The following is a 21,928-nucleotide window of genomic DNA, read 5'->3' on the forward strand; positions in this document are numbered from 1 at the left end:
TAATATGCTTATAAAAGCCTTATTATGGAAAATTCATTAAAAAGAATAACCCAATAAACCTTACAGTTGAATCTTAAATATTAGGCTTAACACCATATGTAATAAACAATATAGAAAAAACTGATTTTACTTCTATTCTAATTCTTTCCTGAAACATGATACTTCTGAATTTCCTAGAAGTATTGTTAGATATATAGGTACTTGAGAAGTCATCTGGCCTCCTGCCCTCACCTCACAGATGAAGAAGCCAAGGCTCAGAGGTAGGGGACCTGCTTGGAACTCAGCTAATTCCTACCAGCCTGATGTGGCCCGCACCAGGTCTCCTGACTCTCCATGCACTGTTCCCTTGACTCCACAACAACTTAAGTGGAGAATGTTCTTTCAAAGCTATTAGTCTTCTAGAATTACAAGCATTCTGCATAATGGAAATCTTTATCCAATTCTACTTAAAAAGGATTTTATAGTTAAGATACAAAAACAAGACAGAATCATATACACACAACATGTTGTTAGAATTTTGACCCAAATCTGAAACCATGGATATATCTATATTTCAATAATATGTGTAACTTCTATAGTACTTCCCAATTTCCTAGACACTTTTTTATATTTAAGTCACGTGATTCTTACACCATCTGCAACATAGGCTATGCAAATACTGACCCCACTTTCTAAGTAGGAAAAATCCAAGTAGTGTTCAGAGATTAAGTTATTTGTCCAAGGTGTGCAAGGTATTTCTATCTTTTGATTTAGTCCAGTATTCTGTCACTGTACAACACCTATTAGAGTAGATTACCTTTATCTACTCTGTATTTTAATTAATATAAAATATTCATCATTTATAAAACTTTATGTACTTACCTCATGCAGAGAGAACACTCAAAATCTGAGACATCAATTAATTCTTCTGGGATGTGACCAGAAGTTAATGAAAATGTACAGACTTCATTGCGAGTTTCTATTAAAACAAAAAGACAGGACTATCTTTAGGAAAAAGTTTAAAGACCATTCTAAACAAGTAAATGTGTTCTCTATGACTGTAGTGACATTTTTACCTCCTTGTTTTTTAAGCTTATTTCTTCCGTCTTCATCTACAATCACATCCTGGTCTAAAAGAGACAACTTTCTTTTCAGCAGAGCACCTTTTTCTTGAACAGAGAGTAAAGGTTCTGAGGACACTCTTTTTAAACAGTCCTCTCTGACAGGCATTTCTGTTGAATGTATAGCCTGTGCTGACCAAGCACGGTTTAGGCTTCCTCTGATAAGCTCCGACGTGACCTCTGGTACTTCTTCGTTCTACAAAAATATAATAAACAAGGGTAACTGTATTTCTTCACAATTCTTTATTGCTCTCACCAAGAATCAACTGAAATTCCAATGTCTCATAAGGTTCATTTTACTGTTCAATTGAGAACACCAACTTTTAATTCTAAAACCCTGATAAATAAATGACTTTTGCCAGTAATTATGTAGCCCTAGAGGTCAACTTGATATGTTACAATGAGGTTTATGCAGTTATGCTAATATACTTGTTCCAACCCTGAGGCAACTAAAATAAATACCGTGTTCTACATTTTCCACAAGACAAAGTTTTCTGATATGCAGGGTGAACTAAAATTGTGATTAATGAACAAATATTTTACATAAAAGTTTAGTGTAAAATAAAAGGCTACAGACAAAATCTAATTAAGACAATGCTTAATAGGTATAAGACTGTTGAATCACAGACCTGTACCTCTGAAACAAATAATACATTATATGTTAAAAAAAAAAAAAAAAAAAAGAAGATAGCAGGAGGGGAAGAATGAAGGGGGGGAAATCAGAGGGAGAGACGAACCATGAGAGACTATGGACTCTGAAAAACAAACCGAGGGTTCTAGAGGGGAGGGGGGTGGGGGGATGGGTTAGCCTGGTGATGGGTGTTAAAGAGGGCACGTTCTGCATGGATCACTGGGTGTTATATGCAAACAATGAATCATGGAACACTACATCAAAAACTAATGATGTAATGTATGGTGATTAACATAACATAATAAAAAAAAAAATCACTAGCAAAAAAAAAAGTGCCTAAATAGATTCTAGTACTCCAAACGAAGAAAGTGAAAATCTTAATGTGTAAAGAAACAGATGCACTAAACCCATGAAAATCTTTTCTCACCCCTTACCTGCTCTGGACTAAGCTCACTGGCAGAGTGAGACTCTTCCGTTACTGAAGGAAAACCAAAATGTTTGTTTTTACTACATGGCAAAGAGCTCCAGGAAGAGTCCTTCAGGCCTTCTTTTAAGTTCTCAGGTGATAATAAATCACATAAAATCTGTAAGAGAAATATTATAAAAGTAATGGAAAATATAAATATTTGGTGATTGATAATTTAATATAAAGTTATCTAATATTTATGAAATTTTAGAAAATTCATAGCATTGTTTTTAATGAGCAGAGGAAGAAGACATTAAGTAATAAGCAGAACTGCCAAATCATCATCAAAGTCTTGTAATACCAAGGTGTGCCTTAAATGGGGGTCAGATCACCTCAAAGAACTAATTCAAAAGGCAGGCATCGGAGCAGCTAGATGACTAGCCCAAGAAGGTACCCAAGATAAAAAACTGACCTTTTAATGAAGGACTGTAAAAAGAAGAGCTCTTAAGAAAAGTAGAAAATATTTACCTCTGAACTTTAGTGAGTCCTATCCTGTCAAAATGGTTCACAGTTCCCCCCCCGCCACAAAGTATACTCTAAGGCTGGACTTAGAGTGTTTAAGTGAACTAAAGAACTTGTCTAACTACAAAACTCTTAAAATTCCACCTGTTTATACTGAATTTAGCTTCTCACTGAACAAGGAACCTGCATGGGCAGCTACCACTGCCCAGCTCTGGGATGGGAGCACCGTATGGCAGCTGTCCCATATAGCAGGGATTAACTTGGAAGGCAGCTACTGTATTACAATTTCTGGGTGCTTCTATCAGGAATACACCTACACATCTAAACTCTCAAAAAAAAAAAACCAATAACAACAACAACAACCAAAAAAAAACAGTAGGTTAAGTTAGGGGAAGAACCTGGCTAGAAGGAAATGAGACGGACTCAAATGGTTTTGATTGTCAAATAAGCTGTATTAAATGAACAGCAGAGCATTTCTTAAAGTCTAAATTCAGAAGTTTGGTTTTTCAGTTGTACTATCTCTCAAACTCACAAAAACGAGATTACTCGTGAATCATTACAATGTAAATAAAAAGATATATTCAATGTAAATAAAAGTGCGTATCTGGTAGGAGCTCAAGCAACACCCCCTTTAATGAACATTTTAAAATTTGTGTGTTTTTACATTTCTCCTGGTTTAAAAAAAAGAAGTACTGAACACTCAAGTACTCTAGAACCCAGCAGATCCAGTAGGTATTTACCAAAGAGATAGGAAAACATGTCCACAAAATGACTTGTACAAGAATGTTAGTTCACAGCAGCAACTGGTAATGACCCACATGAAAATCACTACTAACTAATACCATAAATTGTGGTATGTTTCTACAATGGAATGCTCAGTGAACAATAAAATAAAGACTTTCTGGATGTATCTCAAAACTATTATGTTCTGCAAAAAAAAAAAAGCCAGATACAAGAGTACATGTTGTGGGATTTCACTTGCATGAAGTTCTAGAATAGGCAAAACTACTCTATGGTAATAAAAATCTAAACAGTAGTTGCCTCTGGGAGGGATATAGGGGATTTGCTGAAAAGGGGATGACTGACCTTTCTAGCATGATGGAAATATTCTACATCTTGACTGGGGTGCTGTTACATGGATGTATAATTTCCAAAACACTGGACTGTAAAATCCACGCATTATATGTAAAATATACCACAATTTACAAACAGCATATTGGGAGAAAAATACTTTAAAGCATCAGCTGTTTTACATTCACCTAACCTTATTAAAGGTCAATTTTTAAATATTTACAGAAATATAAGGATATTTAGTAGCACAGAAAATGCAAAATTATAAGCCCTTAAAAAGTCTGCCATGTCTCCAGGGAGATACCACTAAGAAATATAAAACAGAATACACACAATAGTGAACAATTTTTTGTTAAATCAATGGGCTAGAATGTATATGCAAACAAATCTCATGGAGGATATACTGATGTTAGCTGTATTGATGAGGCACTGGGGATCTGAGAAAATTTTCAAAGTTCTCATATTTCAAAGTGCACAAGAATCTCCCTGGGTGCTTGTAAAACTAGGCCAAATTCCAGAGATTCTAATTCCAACAGTCTGTGGTGAAATCTAGGAATCTTTACACTTACCAAGCACCCAAGGTGAGTCTGACAAAAAGCCACAATATAAAAAACACTATAAAGGTGATAAATAAGTCATGTTTTTTGGATATTGAGGACAGCATCATGACGGCACTGCAATTATATCAGGGTAGATTTTCCAAAAAATTTTTTCAAAGACTCTAGTCTTTCCAGATGTTCTGCGAATATGTTTGACAAAAGCTGAATGCTACTCTCATGTTAGCATAGCAAAACCTCTGAGAACTTCTGAAGAAACCTGTTTAACTTGGTTTAATCCAATGTTCCCCAAAGTCATTTAGACAGAGAACTCCTCCCTTTTTTCTTTAACACCTACTAACACACTACAAAACAAACTCTGGAAAGTGATATATGGATTATTGAGAAAATTAAGGCAGAACAACTTGGGGCAATACTATGACCAACCATGAAAATAAGCAAAACTTAGACTGGAACTTAAAAGCAAAATGCAGGCCAATAAAAATTCCTGAGTTGGGGTCCCAAAGTGAGAACAAAAAGGGCCAGAAAACTTCCCTAACCTAGGGAAGAAAACAGAATTTCCAGGTCCAGGATGCACAGAGTTCCAAAGAAGATGAATCCAAAGAGATCCACACCAACACACATTATAATGGAAAGAGAAAAATTTCAAGACAGAATCCTAAAAGCAGCAAAAGAAAAAACTTACTATATGAAATGGAAACCCCATAGGCCATCAGATTTATCACCAGAAACTTTGCAGGCCAGAAGAAAGTGGCATGACCTATTCAAAGGGCTGAAGGGAAAAAATTTCCATCCAAGAATTCTCTACCCAGCAAGACTGTCATTCAGAACTGAAAAAAAGATTAAGAGTGTTCTAGACAAGCAAAGTCTAATGGAATACATCAGCACTACACTGGCCCTACAAGACATATTAAAGGGACTTCTCTGAACTGAGAAGTGGAACTAATTAATAAGAAAATATATCAAAGTAAACATCTCAGTGGAAAACATACAGTAAAGGTAAGTAGATCAAACACTTATAAAGCAAGTATGAAAGTTAAAAGACAAAAATTGTAAAATTAACTAAAACTACAATAATTGGTTAAGAGATGCATAAAATAAAGAGATGTCCAAGGTGACATTTAAAATATAAAAGGTGAGGGGGGTAGAAAAAAATGTAAAGTTTTGGAATGTGTTCAAATTTAAGTTGTTATCAACTCAAACAGACCATTACATACAAAGGAAGTTATATGTGAACCTTATGGTGACCACAAAGCAAAAACTGACAGTAAATATGCAAAATGAGAAAATAATCTAAGCATAACACTAAAGAAAGCCATAAAACCACAAGCTAATAGAGAAAGAGAAGAAAGGAAGAGAGAGGAATGATGAAAATAGACAAAAAATAATTAACAAAATGGCAATATATGCATACCTATCAAGATTTACTCTAAATGCAAATAGACCACACTCTCCAATCAAAAGACACAGGGTGGCTGAACAGATAAGAAAATAAGATCCATCTATATGCTGCCTACTAGAGACTCACTTCACAAGTAAGGACACACACACTCTGAAAGTTAATGGATGGAAAAAGATGTTCCAAGCAAATGGAAATGAAAAGAAAGCTGGTATTGCTATATGCATAACAGACAAAATAGACTTTAAAACAAGGACTTCAGTAATAGAGAAGGGCATTACATAATGAAAAACAAGATCCAACAAGAAAACATAATATTTATAAATATATATACACCCAACATAGGAGCACCAAGATATATAAAGCAAATAAAATGTACCTAAAGGGAAAAACTGACAGTAGTACAATAATAATGAAGGACTTTACCACTCCATTTACATCAATGGATAGATCATCCTGACAGAAAATTAACAAGGAACCATTGGACTTAAACGACACAGTAGACCAGATAAACTTAACAGATATATACAGAACACTGCATCCAAATTGCAACCAAACATTTCAGGTGCACATGGAACATTTTCCAGAATAGATCACGTTAGGCCACAAAACAAGCCTCACGTTAAAGAATACTGAAATCATATCAAGCATCTTCTCCAACCACAATGGTATGAAACTAATGATTACTTACAAGGAGAAGAAAAAAAAACCCCAAAAGTAGAGATTAAACAACATGCTACTGAACAACAAATGGGCCATCAAATAAATCAAATAAGAAATTAAAAAAAAAAATAGCTAGAGACAAATGAGAACAGAAGTACAATGTACTAAAATCTTTGGGATGCAGGAAAAGATGTTCTAAGGGGTCTACCTCAAGAAATAAAAAAAATCTCAAACAATCTAACTTTACACCTAAAGAAACTAGAAAAAAGAAAAAACAAAGCCCAACGTCCTAGAAGAAAGGAAATAATAAAGATCACAGCAGAAATAAATGAAATACAGACAAAAAGAGGGAAGATCAAAGAACTAAGAGCTGGGTCATTGAACACATTAATAAAACTGACAAATGTCAAGACTAAAAAGAAAAACAAGGGCTCTTGCATTAGAGAGAAATAGAAAATTTGGACAGACCAATTCCTAGCAATGAATTGAATCAGTAATTAAAAACCTCCCAACAAACGAAAGTCCAGGAGCAGATGGCTCCATAGAGGAATTCTAACCAAACATTTAACTAAGCGTTAATATCTATTCTCAACTATTCCAAAAAACCGAAAGGAAGGACAGATTCCAAATTCATTCTATGAAGTCAGCATTATCCTGACACCAAAACCAGATGAAGACAATACAAAAAAAGAAAATTATAGGCCAGTATCTCTGATGAACACAGATGCAAAAATCCTCAACAAAATACTAGCAAACAGGATCCAACAGCATGTTAAAAAAAATCATTCATCATGACCAAATGGGATTGATTTCTTGGATGCAAGGGTGGTTCAATACTTACAAATCAATCAATGTGATATATCACATCAATAGGAGAAAGGATAAAAACCATATGATCATTTCAATAGAGGCAGAAAAAGCATTTGACAAGGTAGAACATCTATTCATGATAAAACCTCTTAAAGTAGGTTTAGAGGGAACATACCTCAACATAATAAAGGCCATATATGAAAAACCCATAGGCAACATCATACTCAGTCGTGAAAAACTGAGAGCTTTCCACCTAAGATCAGGAACAAGACAAGAATGTCTACTCTCACTACTTTTATGCAACTTAGTCCTGGAAGTCCTAGCCAAAAGCATCCAAATTGGTAAGGAGGAATTAAAATTCATTATTTGCAGGACTTAATACTCTGTAGAGAAAACCATAGACTCCACCAAAAAACTACTAGAACTGATAAATGAATTCAATAAAGTTGCAAGATACAAAACCAATGTGTAGCAATCTGTTGTACTTCTATACACTAATAATGAAGCAGCAGAAGGAAATTAGGAAAACAATCCCATTTACAACTGCACCAAAAACAATAAGGTACCAGGAATAAACCTAACCAAAGAGGTGAAAGACCTGTATTGTGAAAACTATAAAACTATGAAACTAAAGATGACACAAAGAAATGGAAAGACATTCCATGCTCTTTGGCAGAACAAACGTTAAAATGTCTGTACTATCCAAAACAATCTACAGACTTAATGCAATCCCTATCAAGATACTAACACCATTTTTCACAGAACTGGAAACAATCCTAAAATCTGCGTGGAACCACAAAAGACCCCAAACAGCCAAAGCAATTTTGAAAAAGAAAAGCAAAGCTAGAGGCATTACAATCCCAGACTTCCAAATATATTACAATGTTGTAGTAATCAAAACAGTATAGTACTGGTACAAAAACAGACACATAGATTAATGGAGCGTAATAGAAAACCCAGAAAGAAACTCATGATTATATGGTTAATCACTCTTCAACAAAGCAGGAAAGAATATCCAATAGGAAAGTCTCTTCAACAAATGGTACTGGGAAAACTAGTCAGCTATGTGCAAAAGAATGAAACTGGACCACTTCCCTCCCACCCTTTCTTACACCATACATAAAATTAAATTCCAAAATGGATTAAAAACCTAAATGTGAGACCTAAAACTGTAAAAATCCTAAAAGACAGCACTGGCAATGATGTCTTTGACACTGGTCATAGCAACATTTTTCTAGGTAGGTCTCCTGAGGCAAGGGAAACAAAAGCAAAAATAAACTATTAGGACTACATCAAAATAAGAACCTTCTGCACAGTGAAAGAAACCACCAACAAAACAAAAGACATCCTGCTGAGTGGGAGAAGATATTTGCAAATAATACACCAACAAGAGGTTAATATCCAAAATATATAAAGAACTTATACAACTCACCACCCCCCAAAAATAATCCAAATAAAATGGGCACAGCACATATATAGACCTTTCTCCAAAGAAGACATAGAGATGGCCAACAGATTCATGAAAAGGTGCTCAACATCACTAATCATCAGGGAAATGCAAATCAAAACCACAATGAGATATCACCTCACACCTGTCAAATGGCTAAAATCAAAAACATAAGAAATAAAAGGTGTTGACCAGGATGTGAAGAAAAAGAAACACTTATGCACTATGGGAGGAATGCAAACTGGTGCAGCCACTGTGAAAAACGTTGTGGAGTTCCCTCAAAAAACTAAAAAGAGAAATACCATATGATCCAGTAATTCCACTACTGGGTATTTACCCAAAGAAAACAAAAAAACACTAATTCGAAAAGATATATGCACGTTATGTTTATTGCAGCAATATTCACAATAGCCAAACTATGGAAGCAACAGACGAATGGATAAAGAAGAGGTGTATATACACAATGGAATATTACTCGGCCATAAAAAAAGAATGAAATCTTGCCATTTGTAACAACATGGACGGATCTAGAGGATCTAATGCTAAATGAAATAAGTCAGTCACAGAAAGATAAATACCATACGATTTCACTCATATGTGGAATTTAAAGAACAAAACAAATGAACAAAGAAAAAAAGAAACAAAAACAGACTCTTAAATATAGAGAATGAATTACTGCCAGAGGGGAAGTGGGTGGGAGGATGGGTGAAATAGATGAAGGGATTAAGAATACATGTAAAATGGTAAGCACTGAGTAATGTATAGAACTGTTGAATCACTACTATAGTGTACATGTGAAACTAATACAACACTATATGTCAATTATACTAAAAAAAAAACAAAAAAACCCTGTCAAATAAAAAAAAAAGAGAGCTCTGATAAAATCAGAAATGAAATGTTATGACTGACACCACCAAAATATAAAGGATTATAAGACACTACTACAATTATATGCCAACAAACTGGACAACCTACAAGAAATAAATTCATAGGAACATACAGTCCTCTAAGACTGAATCATGAAGAAACAGAAAACCTGAATAGATCAATTACTAGTGAGAAGACTGAATCAGTAATCAAAAACCTCCCAACAAATGGAAGTCCAGGACCAGATGGCTTACTAGTGAATTCTATTAAACATTCAAAGATTTAATACCTCTCCTTCTCAACTCTTCCAAAAAATTGAAGAAGGAACACTCCCAAAATCATTTTGAGGCCAGCAAGCCGACAAGAAACCACAGAAAAAGAAAATTACAGGCCATTATCAGTGACTAACATTAATGCAAAAATCCTCAACAAATTATTAGAAAACCAAATTTAAAAATATAGCAAAAGTTCATACATGATGATCAAATGGGATTTATTCCAGGGATGCTCACAGAGTGGAGGAACTACTATTGTTAAAATGTCCATACTCCCCAAAGCAATCTACTGATTCAATGTAATCCCTATCAAAACCCCAATGGTATTTTTCCATAGAACTAGACCAAATAATTCTAAAATTGTAGAAAATCACAAAAAATCCCAAATACCCAAAGCAATCTTGAGAAAGGAGAACAATGCTGATTTCAAACTACAGAACAAAGCTATAGTAATCAAAACAGTATGATAATGGCATAAAAATGCACACATGCATCAATGAACCAGAATTAAACTTACACATACATAGACAATGAATTTACAACAAAGGAGCCAAGAACATACAATGGAGAAATAAGTCTCTTCAATAAATGGTGCTGGGAAAGCTGGATAGCCACATGCAAAAAAATGAAACTAGACCAGTATCTTTCACCATACACAGAAATGAACTCAAATGGATTAAAGACTTGAATATAAGACCTGAAACCATAAAATTCCTAGAAGAAAACATAGGTGGTAAGCTCCTAAATATGGGTTTTAGCAGTATTTTTGTGAATCTGACTCCAAAGGCAAGGAAAAGAGCAATAATAAACAAATGGGATTGCATCAAACTAAAAAGCTTCTGCACAGCAAAAGAAATCATCACCAAAAAAAAAAAAGGCAACCTATTGAACGGGAGATTTTTGCAAATCGTGTACCTGGTAAGGGATTAATATCCAAGATATATAAAGAACTCCTACAACTCAACAACAACAAAAAAAACCTAGTTAAAAAATGGGTAGAGGATCTGAATAGACATTTTTTCCAAAGAAGACATACTGATGGCCAACAGTAACATAACAGGATGCTCAACATCACTAATCAGGGAAATACAAATCTAAAACACAATGAGGTATCATCTCACAATGGTTAGAATGGCTATTATCAAAAAGACAAGAAATGACAAGGCTTGGAGAGGATGTGGAGAAAAGTGGACCCTGTACTGTTCTTGGTAAAGCCACTATGGAAAACGGTATGGAGATTCCTCAACAAATTAAGAATAGAGCTATATTGTGCAGCTATTCCACTTCTGGGTATTTATCTTCAGAATGCAAATACACTGATTTCTTGAAAAGACGTGTGCATTTCTATGTTCAGTGCAGCATTATTTACAATAGCTGAGAAATGGAAACAACCTAAATGTCCATCTATGGTTGAATGAATAAAGATATGGTATACATACACAATGGACCACCACTTAGCCCAGGAAAAAAAAAGTTATCTTGCTATTTGTGACAACATGAATGGACCAGGAAGGTATTATGCTAAGTGAAATAAATCAGATGGAAAAAGATAAACATGGTATGATTTCATTCATACGTGGAATCTAAAACAAAAACAAAAAAGAAATGAACAAACAAAACAAAAACTCACAGAACAGATTGGTGGTTAGCAAAGAGGAAGGGGGTTGGGTGAAACGGGGGAAGAGAGCACCTGTACGGTGACGGATGGCAAATAGCCTTTTAGTGGGGATCTCTTATAATGTTATAAGTGGAAACTTATATAATGTTATATACCAGTTTTGCTTTAATTAAAAAAAAAATTTCTGAGCAGGAATATCATGGTAACAATTAAGGATGATTAGTTTGGCTCCAAACAAACTAGTAGGAAACACCTAAATTTAAGCAAAAATAACACATTTAAATATCTGCAAATGAAATCTTTTGCTTTCAGTAAAAACTCTATACGCTAAGTATATGACCCCAAAAACCCACTTGTCAAATTGCTACTAAATTTGACTCACTGGACTCCTTATGCTCTTACCCCAAGTTTCTAATTAGCATTTTTAAAAAGACCTGTGTCTTAGACCTGCCTTCAACTATTATAATTGGTAAACCGATTACCTTTTCTACTTCTAGCTTTGCAGGCGCAAAATCCTCATCAAGGGCTAAGCACTGAAGAAACAGCTGTAAGGCATCACCTAAAAAACCAGCATCCTGGAGTACTTTTCCTTTCCTGAAGTAGACCTTCAATGAAAGCACAAATACACAACTTTTACTGATAGAATTATTTTTGAAAAATCAGTATCAAGAAAAAAAATGGTTTGCTTAGAAATGTGCATTTTGAAACTCTGAATGACTCTGAGAAGCCTAAGGCATTTCAAAGGTATATTTACACACTTCCCTGGAGAAGCACTTATGGAAAAATGACTCAAAACCTTATCTCTAATTATATCACTTCAGTATTAAATCCAGAGTCTTTCTTTTTAACAGTTTTAAAATTGTCCATACAGATCATTTTCCGTCTTATTCTTAATATGCATTTGCCTTGTACTAACCAGTCAAGTCAGCATGGGATTTTGTATCATTTTTCATATTAATTTATAATTTTTAGAGCATCCTTACTATATTGTCCTCAAAGGCATGGTTTCAAATGGGGAAAAAGTCATGCAAAATAGTAACTTTGAGCTTAAAGAACATATATGGGACATGAACTGATTTGCCTTGGCAACTTGATAAAAAATTAGTAAACTGATTACATATATTTGCCTCAAGTCTTTTTTAAAAGCGCATGGGCAAGGCAACCTCCCTTGTCCCCATTTACTGTATTAAATCACTGCCTCATCTAGTCCCCATTTTCCAGCTTCTGAAGGACCTCCTCTCTTTCCATCAGTATACCTCCTCCATCAATTTTCAGTTTGGATCCAGTGGGACTAGTTGTATCTCTTTGAGGAAATTTTGCATACTCAAGTCTCTTATTTTTTTTTTTCTCTCTGTGCCTTAAATTCAGATTGTTCTTTAGTTAGGAAACAAAGGCTTTTTATGATTTAAAAATTGTTAGATAGCCATCCACTCAAAATACTAACCCTAGATTTCTAGAACTCTATATATTTTAAAGAGTCAAGAAATCTATTTTGTTAAAACTTATAACCATAACTGAAATGCATGTCCCCTACAGGTGAAATTTTTAAATGTAGGTAAATGTAAAACAGTAACTTTACCTCAGGCCAATTTGGCAGTTGAAAGAGAACCGCATTTAAATCTTCTATGGCTGCTTTAAACTCCTGGAGACCAGCATATGATTCCGCTCGGTAAATTTTTAGAGTCACATCACTGGGCTCTGAAACAAATATTTTATAAAGGTTTATTTTTAAAATATTATTGTCCAACCCACAAAATACATACTAGATTAGGAGCTGACTTTGTGATTCCAGCTAATAACCACCAAAGTAGAGTATAGGGGCAACCCACTTACATGTTGAATTTTATCTAGAAGTTTTATCGTAAGACTATATGTGGATAATTTTAGCACAGGAAATGATGGTTTTTAAGTACTGGACATATTCGTAATATGAATAATCACCTCTAAGAAAACAAGTGTTTTCTTAAAATAGGGAGGGCATTCTATACAGATTTGAAAAGCAGGTCTTAGATGTTTAGAAGATTTGCTTCTTTATGGTAAATCTTGATTTTTTGCATACCTTAATTTCTAAATCCTCACTTACGAACAACCATACATGCAACTAGTGCACAATGAATTTCCACACTAACAAAGACTGACCAAGGCTCAAACTTAGGAGGGTATACAAAGGTCCTGGTTCTGGAGGAAATGGGTTGACAATTTAAGAGGTCAAAATTTTAATTCCTGCCATTAGCACAAATGGTATTGGATCATCCCCAAACAGATTTAATTTCGAATGTTTCTGAGAAAAAGTTTTGTTGATAATTTGACTACCATCCTCTACATCTGCACTTGAGAAACCAAATTAGTATCCAATGGCATTCAGAATTTGTTAGCTGGTATCACCTGTAATACTACCATCAATTGTTACAGGTACATAGATTCTAAATCTGAAGCCTAAGCCAAAAACTAATTTTCAGCACATCTACAGACAAATTAATCTGACTCTTCTTTTAAAGCTATTAATCTTTGAAGCCTTCAAAAATATATGCTTATGAAATAAAGCATTCATTGTGAAAAGGGTATAAAGACCCATAATGCCTCATTTAAAAAAAAAAACTATAATAAAACTCCTCAGGAGCTCCCCGGTTTACTACTTTTTAAATGATGGCTTTCCTACAGATAACTCTGAACAATGAGACTGGCCTTTTTCAGCTGATGCTTAAGAATTGGAACCATATTTTTCCTTCGAACTTATACCAATGAAAATGTTCAAAAGAAGAATGAAATATTTCAAGAAAATATTTCATGCTTCCTAAATAAAAAAGACATCTAGAATATTTTGTCTTTTGTTTCTTAAAGTAATATAATTGGAAACCATTATCTCTGAATAAAAACACATGGAAACTGGGCGCCTGGGTGGCTCAGTTGGTTGGGCGACTGCCTTCGGCTCAGGTCATGATCCTGGAGTCCCGGGATCGAGTCCCGCATTGGGCTCCCTGCTCGGCAGGGAGTCTGCTTCTCCCTCTGACCCTCCCCCCTCTCATGTGCTCTCTCTCATTCTCTCTCTCTCAAATAAATAAATAAAATCTTTAAAAAAAACAAAAAAACAAAAACAAAAAAACACATGGAAACTGAAAGTTCAATATGATTCATCAATCAAGAATGAAGAGTCCTGACACAAAACTTGACCTGTAGGTGTTCAAAAGATTTTATTTTATCTCTGTCTTTGAGGAGCTTACAATCCAATTAGAAAATTTTATTTTATTGTGAAATTGGATCGTGTAATCTTGATTTGACGAAAACAACTGGAGTTCAGAAAATTGAGAGCAGTGCGTGCCAAAATAGGCCAAGAATGAGTAGTCAATGCAAAAGCATCAAAAAACACTGACCAATTAAGGACTGCTCATCCAGAGCTGGGGTGCTTCCAACAGCATCCTTGAGCCCCCCTGCTTTGCATCTCAGAGAGAGGGAGTTCACTGTTGCAGCAAGCAGCCCTTTCCATTCTTGGTTCCCTTAGGGGCTTTTTTTCATTTCAAATTTTTTCTTTTACAGCAGGTTCCCATTGCATCACACTTGATGCCTTGCACGTTCAAAACTTTTGACTATCAAACCCTTTTATCAATGCTTTCACTACTCATTAGAGGTTCTTTGGGTTAACACTGAAGCCAGTATACGAGAACACCAATGTCACTGACAACACCCAGACAACGTATCACACTTCTCCACTCTGACCAAAGTGAAAACACAGTTTCCCCTCTCCTCTCAACACAAAAACACTCAGGCTCTTGAGATTCCCTAAAGGCGGGCCTAAGAAGTTAGTATATATTAGAAGAGAAAAGGTACACATAAAATTACAAGAGGGCTAGATTTTAAAAGTCTTGCTCCCCAATTCTTCATAGGTAACATTTTTATTAAGAACTTCAAATGTTAATGGAAATGACTTTATAAGGGGGAAAAGAAAACCTCTTCAAGCGAGTTGAAAATTCCTAAAGCTTCTTAAGAGATTAGGGTCACCCCACCCACTTATTTTAAACCCTTAATTCTAAAAAAGAGCCAAATGAACTATTTAAGACCGTTGAATCGTCAAAGCATACAGTGTCTGCCCTCCATGTAAACTTCTGCAAAAGGCAATTGTAAACCACCCCCCTACCCCCAAAAAAACAAAACCCAAAAAACAACTATCAGCCCAAGTGTGTGAGTAACTCAAGTTTGAATAGTCAACAAATGTTTCCAGTATGTTCTCTACGTGGCCTTGAGGACCCTGGAGTGAACAAGTCACGTCACTGAGCATGCTATCAGGCCATTACTGTGGGTACCCTAGTGCCTGGCACATTACAGACCCAATGTGTTGAAAAAGTGAAGAAATACAAAGATGTGGTTTGGGCTAATTGTACTAAAAGCATGATTTAACTCCCAGATCTTTATCTTCAGTTCTGAGCTTTTCAACCTGCCTTCAGATTCACCAGATTTATAACTGCCTGCTATAATTTCCTCAAACTCAGTACATTTCCATTACAAAAAAAAAAATCTTGGGGTGCCTGGGTGGCTCAGTAGGTTAACTGTCTGCCTTTGGCTCAGGTCATGATCCCAGGATCCTGGGATGGAGCCCCCCGCTTCTCCCTCTCCCTCTGCCCCTCCCCCTGCTTGTACTCTCCCTGACAAATGAATAAAATCTTAAAAAAAAAAAAGTCTTTTTATTGTATTCTCTACTAGTAACACCCCTGACTTCCCAAATTCAATCTCCAACTTCGTCAATTTTACTTCCTATATTTCTCAAATCTGTCCCTGCTCTTTTCCAATCTTAACTGCTAACAGCCTTAGTTAAAGGGTCCAGATCCAAATTTCTAAGATTTTTTCAATAGCTTGCTAACTGCTCTCCCTGCCTCCTGTCTTACCCTACCTATATCCTCACCATCCAGAAGATCAGATAGGTATTTTAGCACAACATACAAATTCCCATACACCTGGCTCCTGACCCTCTCTCCAGCCTCACTTCCTATCATTATCAACCTCCCACTTTAGGCTCCAGTAATACCTAACCTCACCCCGCCCCTCGTCTACCATTCTATTTCATGCCTCCTTCCTTTGCTCACAGAACTCCCTCTTTGTCAGAGCTCTACTTCAATACCCTACCTCCCCTTGGTCTGGGGAACTATTTCTCATCCAACAGGACTCAGCTCACCAATCTCTTCTCAAGATGCTTTCTTCTGAGACTACCCTCACTTGGCACATCATTAAGGATCAAGAGCAGGAACTCTGAGGTCACACTGCCTGGGTTCAACTTCTGGCCCCTCCACTTACTTACTGTGCCTGGGGCCAAAAGGCCAAACACCTCTGTACCTGTTTCCTCAGCTACAAAATTGAGGGTGTTTCCTAAAATTTATTTCTATTTAAGAAACACCACTTATTATGATTTGCAACCTTCAGAACAATCCTACGTGGGTCTAGCACTGTCCACAGCTTCCCAGATAAGGAGGCTGAGCACAGAGAGTTTAAGTAGCTTGCCCAATATCCAAAACCTAGGAAGTGATGGATTCAAGATTCTCCCTCGGGTGGTCTGGCTCCACAGTCCTTGCTGTTCACCTCTGCAAATAACAGTATTTACCTCACAGGATTACTCAAGAGTAATATATGCAAACAGCTCAGAACAGGGCTTGGTACATTGTAAATGTTGGCTATTATGATTGTGTTCATTCACTGGATGTGCAGTGCCTTCAGTCTAAAATCTGTTTTTGAGCTCCTTCCATTATTTCCTGTCTTTGTGTCTTCAAATCCTGGCTTTGCTACATGTTTGGTGAGCAAGGAGAAATTCATTAAAATCTGTCCCCTATGCTCAATTCATGCTCCCATTTTCTCTTCTCTTAGACCCAGTAATATTGCCAGTTGTCAGACAAATAAAAACTGAGATAAAATTCTGCTTCACATTTTGAGGAAACCAGGTCTTAAGCTGCCAAGGCATTTCATGGGCTGAGGAGAGTTCTCCAGAATCCCAATTACTCATCTTTGTTCCAATCCTAAGGTGGTTTCCTTAGTTCATCTTCAAGAAACTTTCAGATTATAAAAGTTATGTTTATGTCTAAAACTTGAAAAACCTACAATATTAAGAAACATCTTTTTCCCACCATAAAGAAATAACCAGTGTTGGCATATAACCTATACATTTTTCCTACGGGTGTAGGTTACATTTTTCATTTTATAGTTTTATGAACTCTACCCTATAGATAGTTTATAAACTTCTTTTTGGTCAATGTAATTAAATCCACATGGTTTTTAATGGTTGCAAAATATCCTTCCATATTCACAATCTACTTAAAAATACACCACTCAGCAGTTTTTACTTCCAATGTTTGCTAATATAAAAAGTACTACAGGGACCCCTGGGTGGCTCAGTTGGTTGATCGTCAGACTCTTAATTTCCGCTCAGGTCATGATTTCAGGGTCCTGGGATGAAGCCCAGGCTTGGGCTGCACACTCAGCGGGGACTGTGCTTGAAATTCTCTCCCTCTGCCCCTCCCCATTTGTGTGCTCTCTCTCTAAAATAAATAAATCTTGGGTGCCTGGGTGGCTCAGTTGGTTAAGCGACTGCCTTCGGCTCAGGTCATGATCCTGGAGTCCCGGGATCGAGTCCCGCATCGGGCTCCCTGCTCGGCGGGGAGCCTGCTTCTCCCTCTGACCCTCCCCCCTCTCATGTGCTCTCTCATTCTCTCTCTCAAATAAATAAATAAAATCTTTAAAAATAAATAAATAAATAAATAAATAAAATAAATAAATCTTTAAAAAAAAAAAAAGGGTACTACAATGAACATCTCCCTGTATGCCTTTACATATCTGTTTATTTCCTTAGTCACTGTCTATAAAGTTGAATGGCTGTGTAGAAAATTATACAAAGTTTCAATACATTTTGCTAGATCTTTTATAAAAACTTATTGTACACAGCAAAAGAAACAGTCAACAAAACCAAAAGACAACTGACAGAATGGGAGAAGATATTTGCAAATGACATATCAGATAAAGGGCTAGTATCCAAAATCTATGAAGAACTTCTTAAACTCAACACCCAAAGAACAAATGATCCAATCAAGAAATGGGCAGAAGACATGAACAGACATTTTTCTAAAGAAGACCTCCAAATGGCCAACAGACACATGAAAAAGTGCTCAACACTGCTCAGCATCAGGGAAATCCAAATCAAAACCTCAGTGAGATACCACCTCACACCAGTCAGAATGGCTAAAATTAACAAGTCAGGAAACGACAAATGTTGGCTGGGATGTGGAGAAAGGGGAACCCTCCTACACTGTTGGTGGGAACGCAAGCTGGTGCAGCCACTCTGGAATACAGTATGGAGGTTCCTCAAAAAGTTGAAAATAGAGCTACCATACGATCCAGCAATTTCACTACTGGGTATTTACCCCAAAGATACAAATGTAGGGGTCCGAAGGTATATGTGCACCCCGATGTTTATAGCAGCAATGTCCACAATAGCCAAACTGTGGAAAGAACCAAGATGTCCATCGACAGATGAATGGATAAAGATGATGTGGTGTATATACACAATGGAATATTATGCAGCCATCAAAAGGAATGAAATCTTGCCGTTTGCAACGACGTGGATGGGACTGGAGGGTATTATGCTGAGTGAAATAAGTCAAACAGAGAAAGACATGTATCATATGACCTCACTGATATGAGGAATTCTTAATCTCAGGAAACAAACTGAGGCTTGCTGGAGTGGTAGGGGGTGGGAGGGATGGGGTGGCTGGGTGATAGACATTGGGGAGGGTATGTGCTAAGGTGAGCACTGTGAATTGTGTAAGACTGTTGAATCACAGACCTGTACCTCTGAAACAAATCATACATTATATGTTAAAAAAAAAAAAGAAGAAGAAGAAGAAGATAGCAGGAAGGGAAAAATGAAGGGGGGGGAATCGAAGGGGGAGATGAACCATGAGAGACTATGGGCTCTGAGAAACAAACTGAGGGTTCTAGAGGGGAGGGAGGTGGGGTGATGGGTTAGCCTGGTGATGGGTATTAAGGAGGGCACATACTGCATGGAGCACTGGGTGTTATATGCAAACAATGAATCATGGAACACTACATCAAAAAAAAAAAAAAACTAATGATGTATGGTGATTAACATAATAAAATTAAAAAAAAACAAAAAAAACCTTATGGTACACTCCCACAAGCTGTGTATTTTTGTCCTAGAAAAATTTAAAAAGTCATTGTTTTAATGTACATTTCTTCAGGAAGTCTAACCTTTAAAACTATCTATTGGCTAGATTGTTTATGCATAAGAATAAACATTCCACATTCATAATCTTTTACTCGTTCTTCTGAGTGTCTTTTTCTTAGATTTATATGTTGACCTATTTCAACAATCTCAGTAGCTAACCAAAATGCCAAATTTCTTTGCTTCTATTACTTTTTCAAGCTCAGTATGGTAGGGCTTGGTTATCATAGTTAAACCAAAAGCCGCCCGGGTGGCTCAGTGGGTTAAGCGGCTGACTCCCTTGATTTTGGATCATGATCTCAGGGTCCTGAAATCAAGCCCCCACCCAGGCTCTGTGCTCAGCGAGGAGTCTGCTTGGGATTCTCTCTCACCCTCTCCCTTTGTTTCTGCCCCTTCCTCCCACCTCATGCTCTCTCTCTAAAATAAATCATTAAATTAAAAGCTGCCAATTGACAAGTTATTAGTGATGGATTAATAAAGTCCAGGAATAGTAGTTTGGCATACTTAAGATCATAACCATTGGATTTAGAACATCTGGGTTTATATCCCAGTTTGGACAGTTTACCTTACTCTCTAAATCTCAGTATCCTCACCTATACAATGCTGGTAACACCTACATCTTAAGACTATTGTGAAGACTACACAGACAATGCGTGTTGACAGTTAACACAATGCCTGGCACACAAATACTCAATAAATAATAGGTATCGTTAATATTACAAAATATTTCAAAATAAGCTGAATAGCAATGAGATTAGCTCTCGATACAAGGTTATTAGAAATAGTACTTTTTCGGGAACCCGGGTGGCTCAGTCGTTAAGCGTCTGCCTTCGACTCAGGTCATGATCCCAGGGTCCTGGGATCAAGTCCCACATCGGACTCCTTGCTCGCTGGGGAGCCTGCCGCTCCCCCTCCTTGTGCTCTAACAAATAAATAAATAAAATCTTTAAAAAAAAAAAAAAAGAAATAGTACTTTTTCTTTTACCCAAATAAACCTTTGCCAGGTGAGAAACATCTTTAGGGATTGGTAGTGCAGATTGGATAAAAGGAGGGGAAAGGAAAAAAAAAAAAAAGACTGATAGCATCCTACAAGGGGTGGGGTGGGAATGTGAACAGAAGCTTTTGTCTTACATTTTAGAGTCTGTCATTCACCTTCTACAGTTAAACATCGTAACAATTTTGAAAAATATCTTTACAATGCAAGGCACAGAATACTATATAAATTCATTTAAATTTTCACTTGAATGTATCTAAGCCTCTTAGAAATATTCCACTAAATAGAAAAACCAATTCTGAATACACCAAAGGTTAATATATAAATAACTAAAAATCTAGGATAACAGAGTTTTGGTAAATTTTGCGTTGTTTGATGCATAAAGAACAGATTAAAAAAACATGGAAATTATTTAAAACAGAGCACTTAATATTTACATAACCCGTTTTCCCATCTTCTATATCAATAAGAATATGCCATTGTAACTAATCTTTGTAGTGACCCTGATGCATTGCAAAAATCCTTAAAATGACTTCTGAATTAAAGAAAAGGTGAATTAGACATTTACTGCATACAGGCTCCATTTGTTAGAGGTCAATTAAGCAATAAGCCCCTTTTCTCTTCAATAAATGCCAATTTGCTGCAATTTTAAAAGAAATAAAAAAAAATACAAACTCTATAAGGACAGGGTCTTTATTTTGTCCACTTCTGTATTTCCAGCACCTAAAACATGCCATGTATGTAGTAAGAACTCAGTAAATACCTGCTGAATAAGAATATGTGAGATTTATGATTTATATGCTAATTTTTAAAATCAATTTGAGTCTCAGAAGCAATATCCACATACCTGGTGCTTCTGCTTTCAGTTCTAACTTGGTTATTTACTTGCCTTAAGGAAGGCACTTAAAATTCTTGGAGCTCTCTTCTTCAATCTGTGAGTTAGGAATGCTAAAGTTGCCCTACCTCACATGATCTTTTGTAAGGATCAGTTAAGATAATGGAAAGGAAAATATTTTGTGAACTATTAAACACCATATTAAGTGTCAATGTTAACTGTTTCAAGTGTTTTACAGATTAAGTTAGGCCGTATGAAATTTACTGATTAAACAAATTTAAATCTCTTCACATTAACCTAGTTAAGATATTAAACACCTTTACATTTTCTTCAAGTGTATTCAGATTTACCTATAATTTGACTCATCTTTTTATAACTAAAGCCTTTCAGGATCTGTATTTTATTGATGGATGCTAAAATGTTACTACTAATTCACATATATAGGCTAGAATCAGGATTTAACCCTCACTCTGGTAACATTATTAATGTGGGAGAGAGAAAAGGACAGGACTTGACAT

The 21,928-nt window shown here is 36.1% G+C and overlaps 1 protein-coding gene across 2 annotated transcripts in view; it reads right to left on the reverse strand.

Moving 5' to 3' along the window:
* The window catches only part of LONRF1 (LON peptidase N-terminal domain and ring finger 1), a 54,354-nt gene that overhangs the window by 27,885 nt on the left and 4,541 nt on the right, over positions 1 to 21,928 (reverse strand). For both annotated transcript variants that reach the window (XM_064585602.1, XM_045879756.3), the window contains exons 2-6: positions 12,946 to 13,064; positions 11,849 to 11,971; positions 2,166 to 2,315; positions 1,056 to 1,296; positions 862 to 958 (exon numbers count right to left, since the gene is read on the reverse strand). In XM_064585602.1, the coding sequence (XP_064441672.1) occupies positions 862 to 958; positions 1,056 to 1,296; positions 2,166 to 2,315; positions 11,849 to 11,971; positions 12,946 to 13,064 (730 nt within the window). The remainder of the gene's footprint in view (positions 1 to 861; positions 959 to 1,055; positions 1,297 to 2,165; positions 2,316 to 11,848; positions 11,972 to 12,945; positions 13,065 to 21,928) is intronic.

This window comes from Mirounga angustirostris, unplaced genomic scaffold (genome assembly GCF_029215605.1).
Source record: "Mirounga angustirostris isolate CCGP_5_RB_7025 unplaced genomic scaffold, mMirAng1.0.hap1 SCAF_2, whole genome shotgun sequence".
Classification (NCBI taxonomy): Eukaryota; Metazoa; Chordata; class Mammalia; order Carnivora; family Phocidae; genus Mirounga; species Mirounga angustirostris.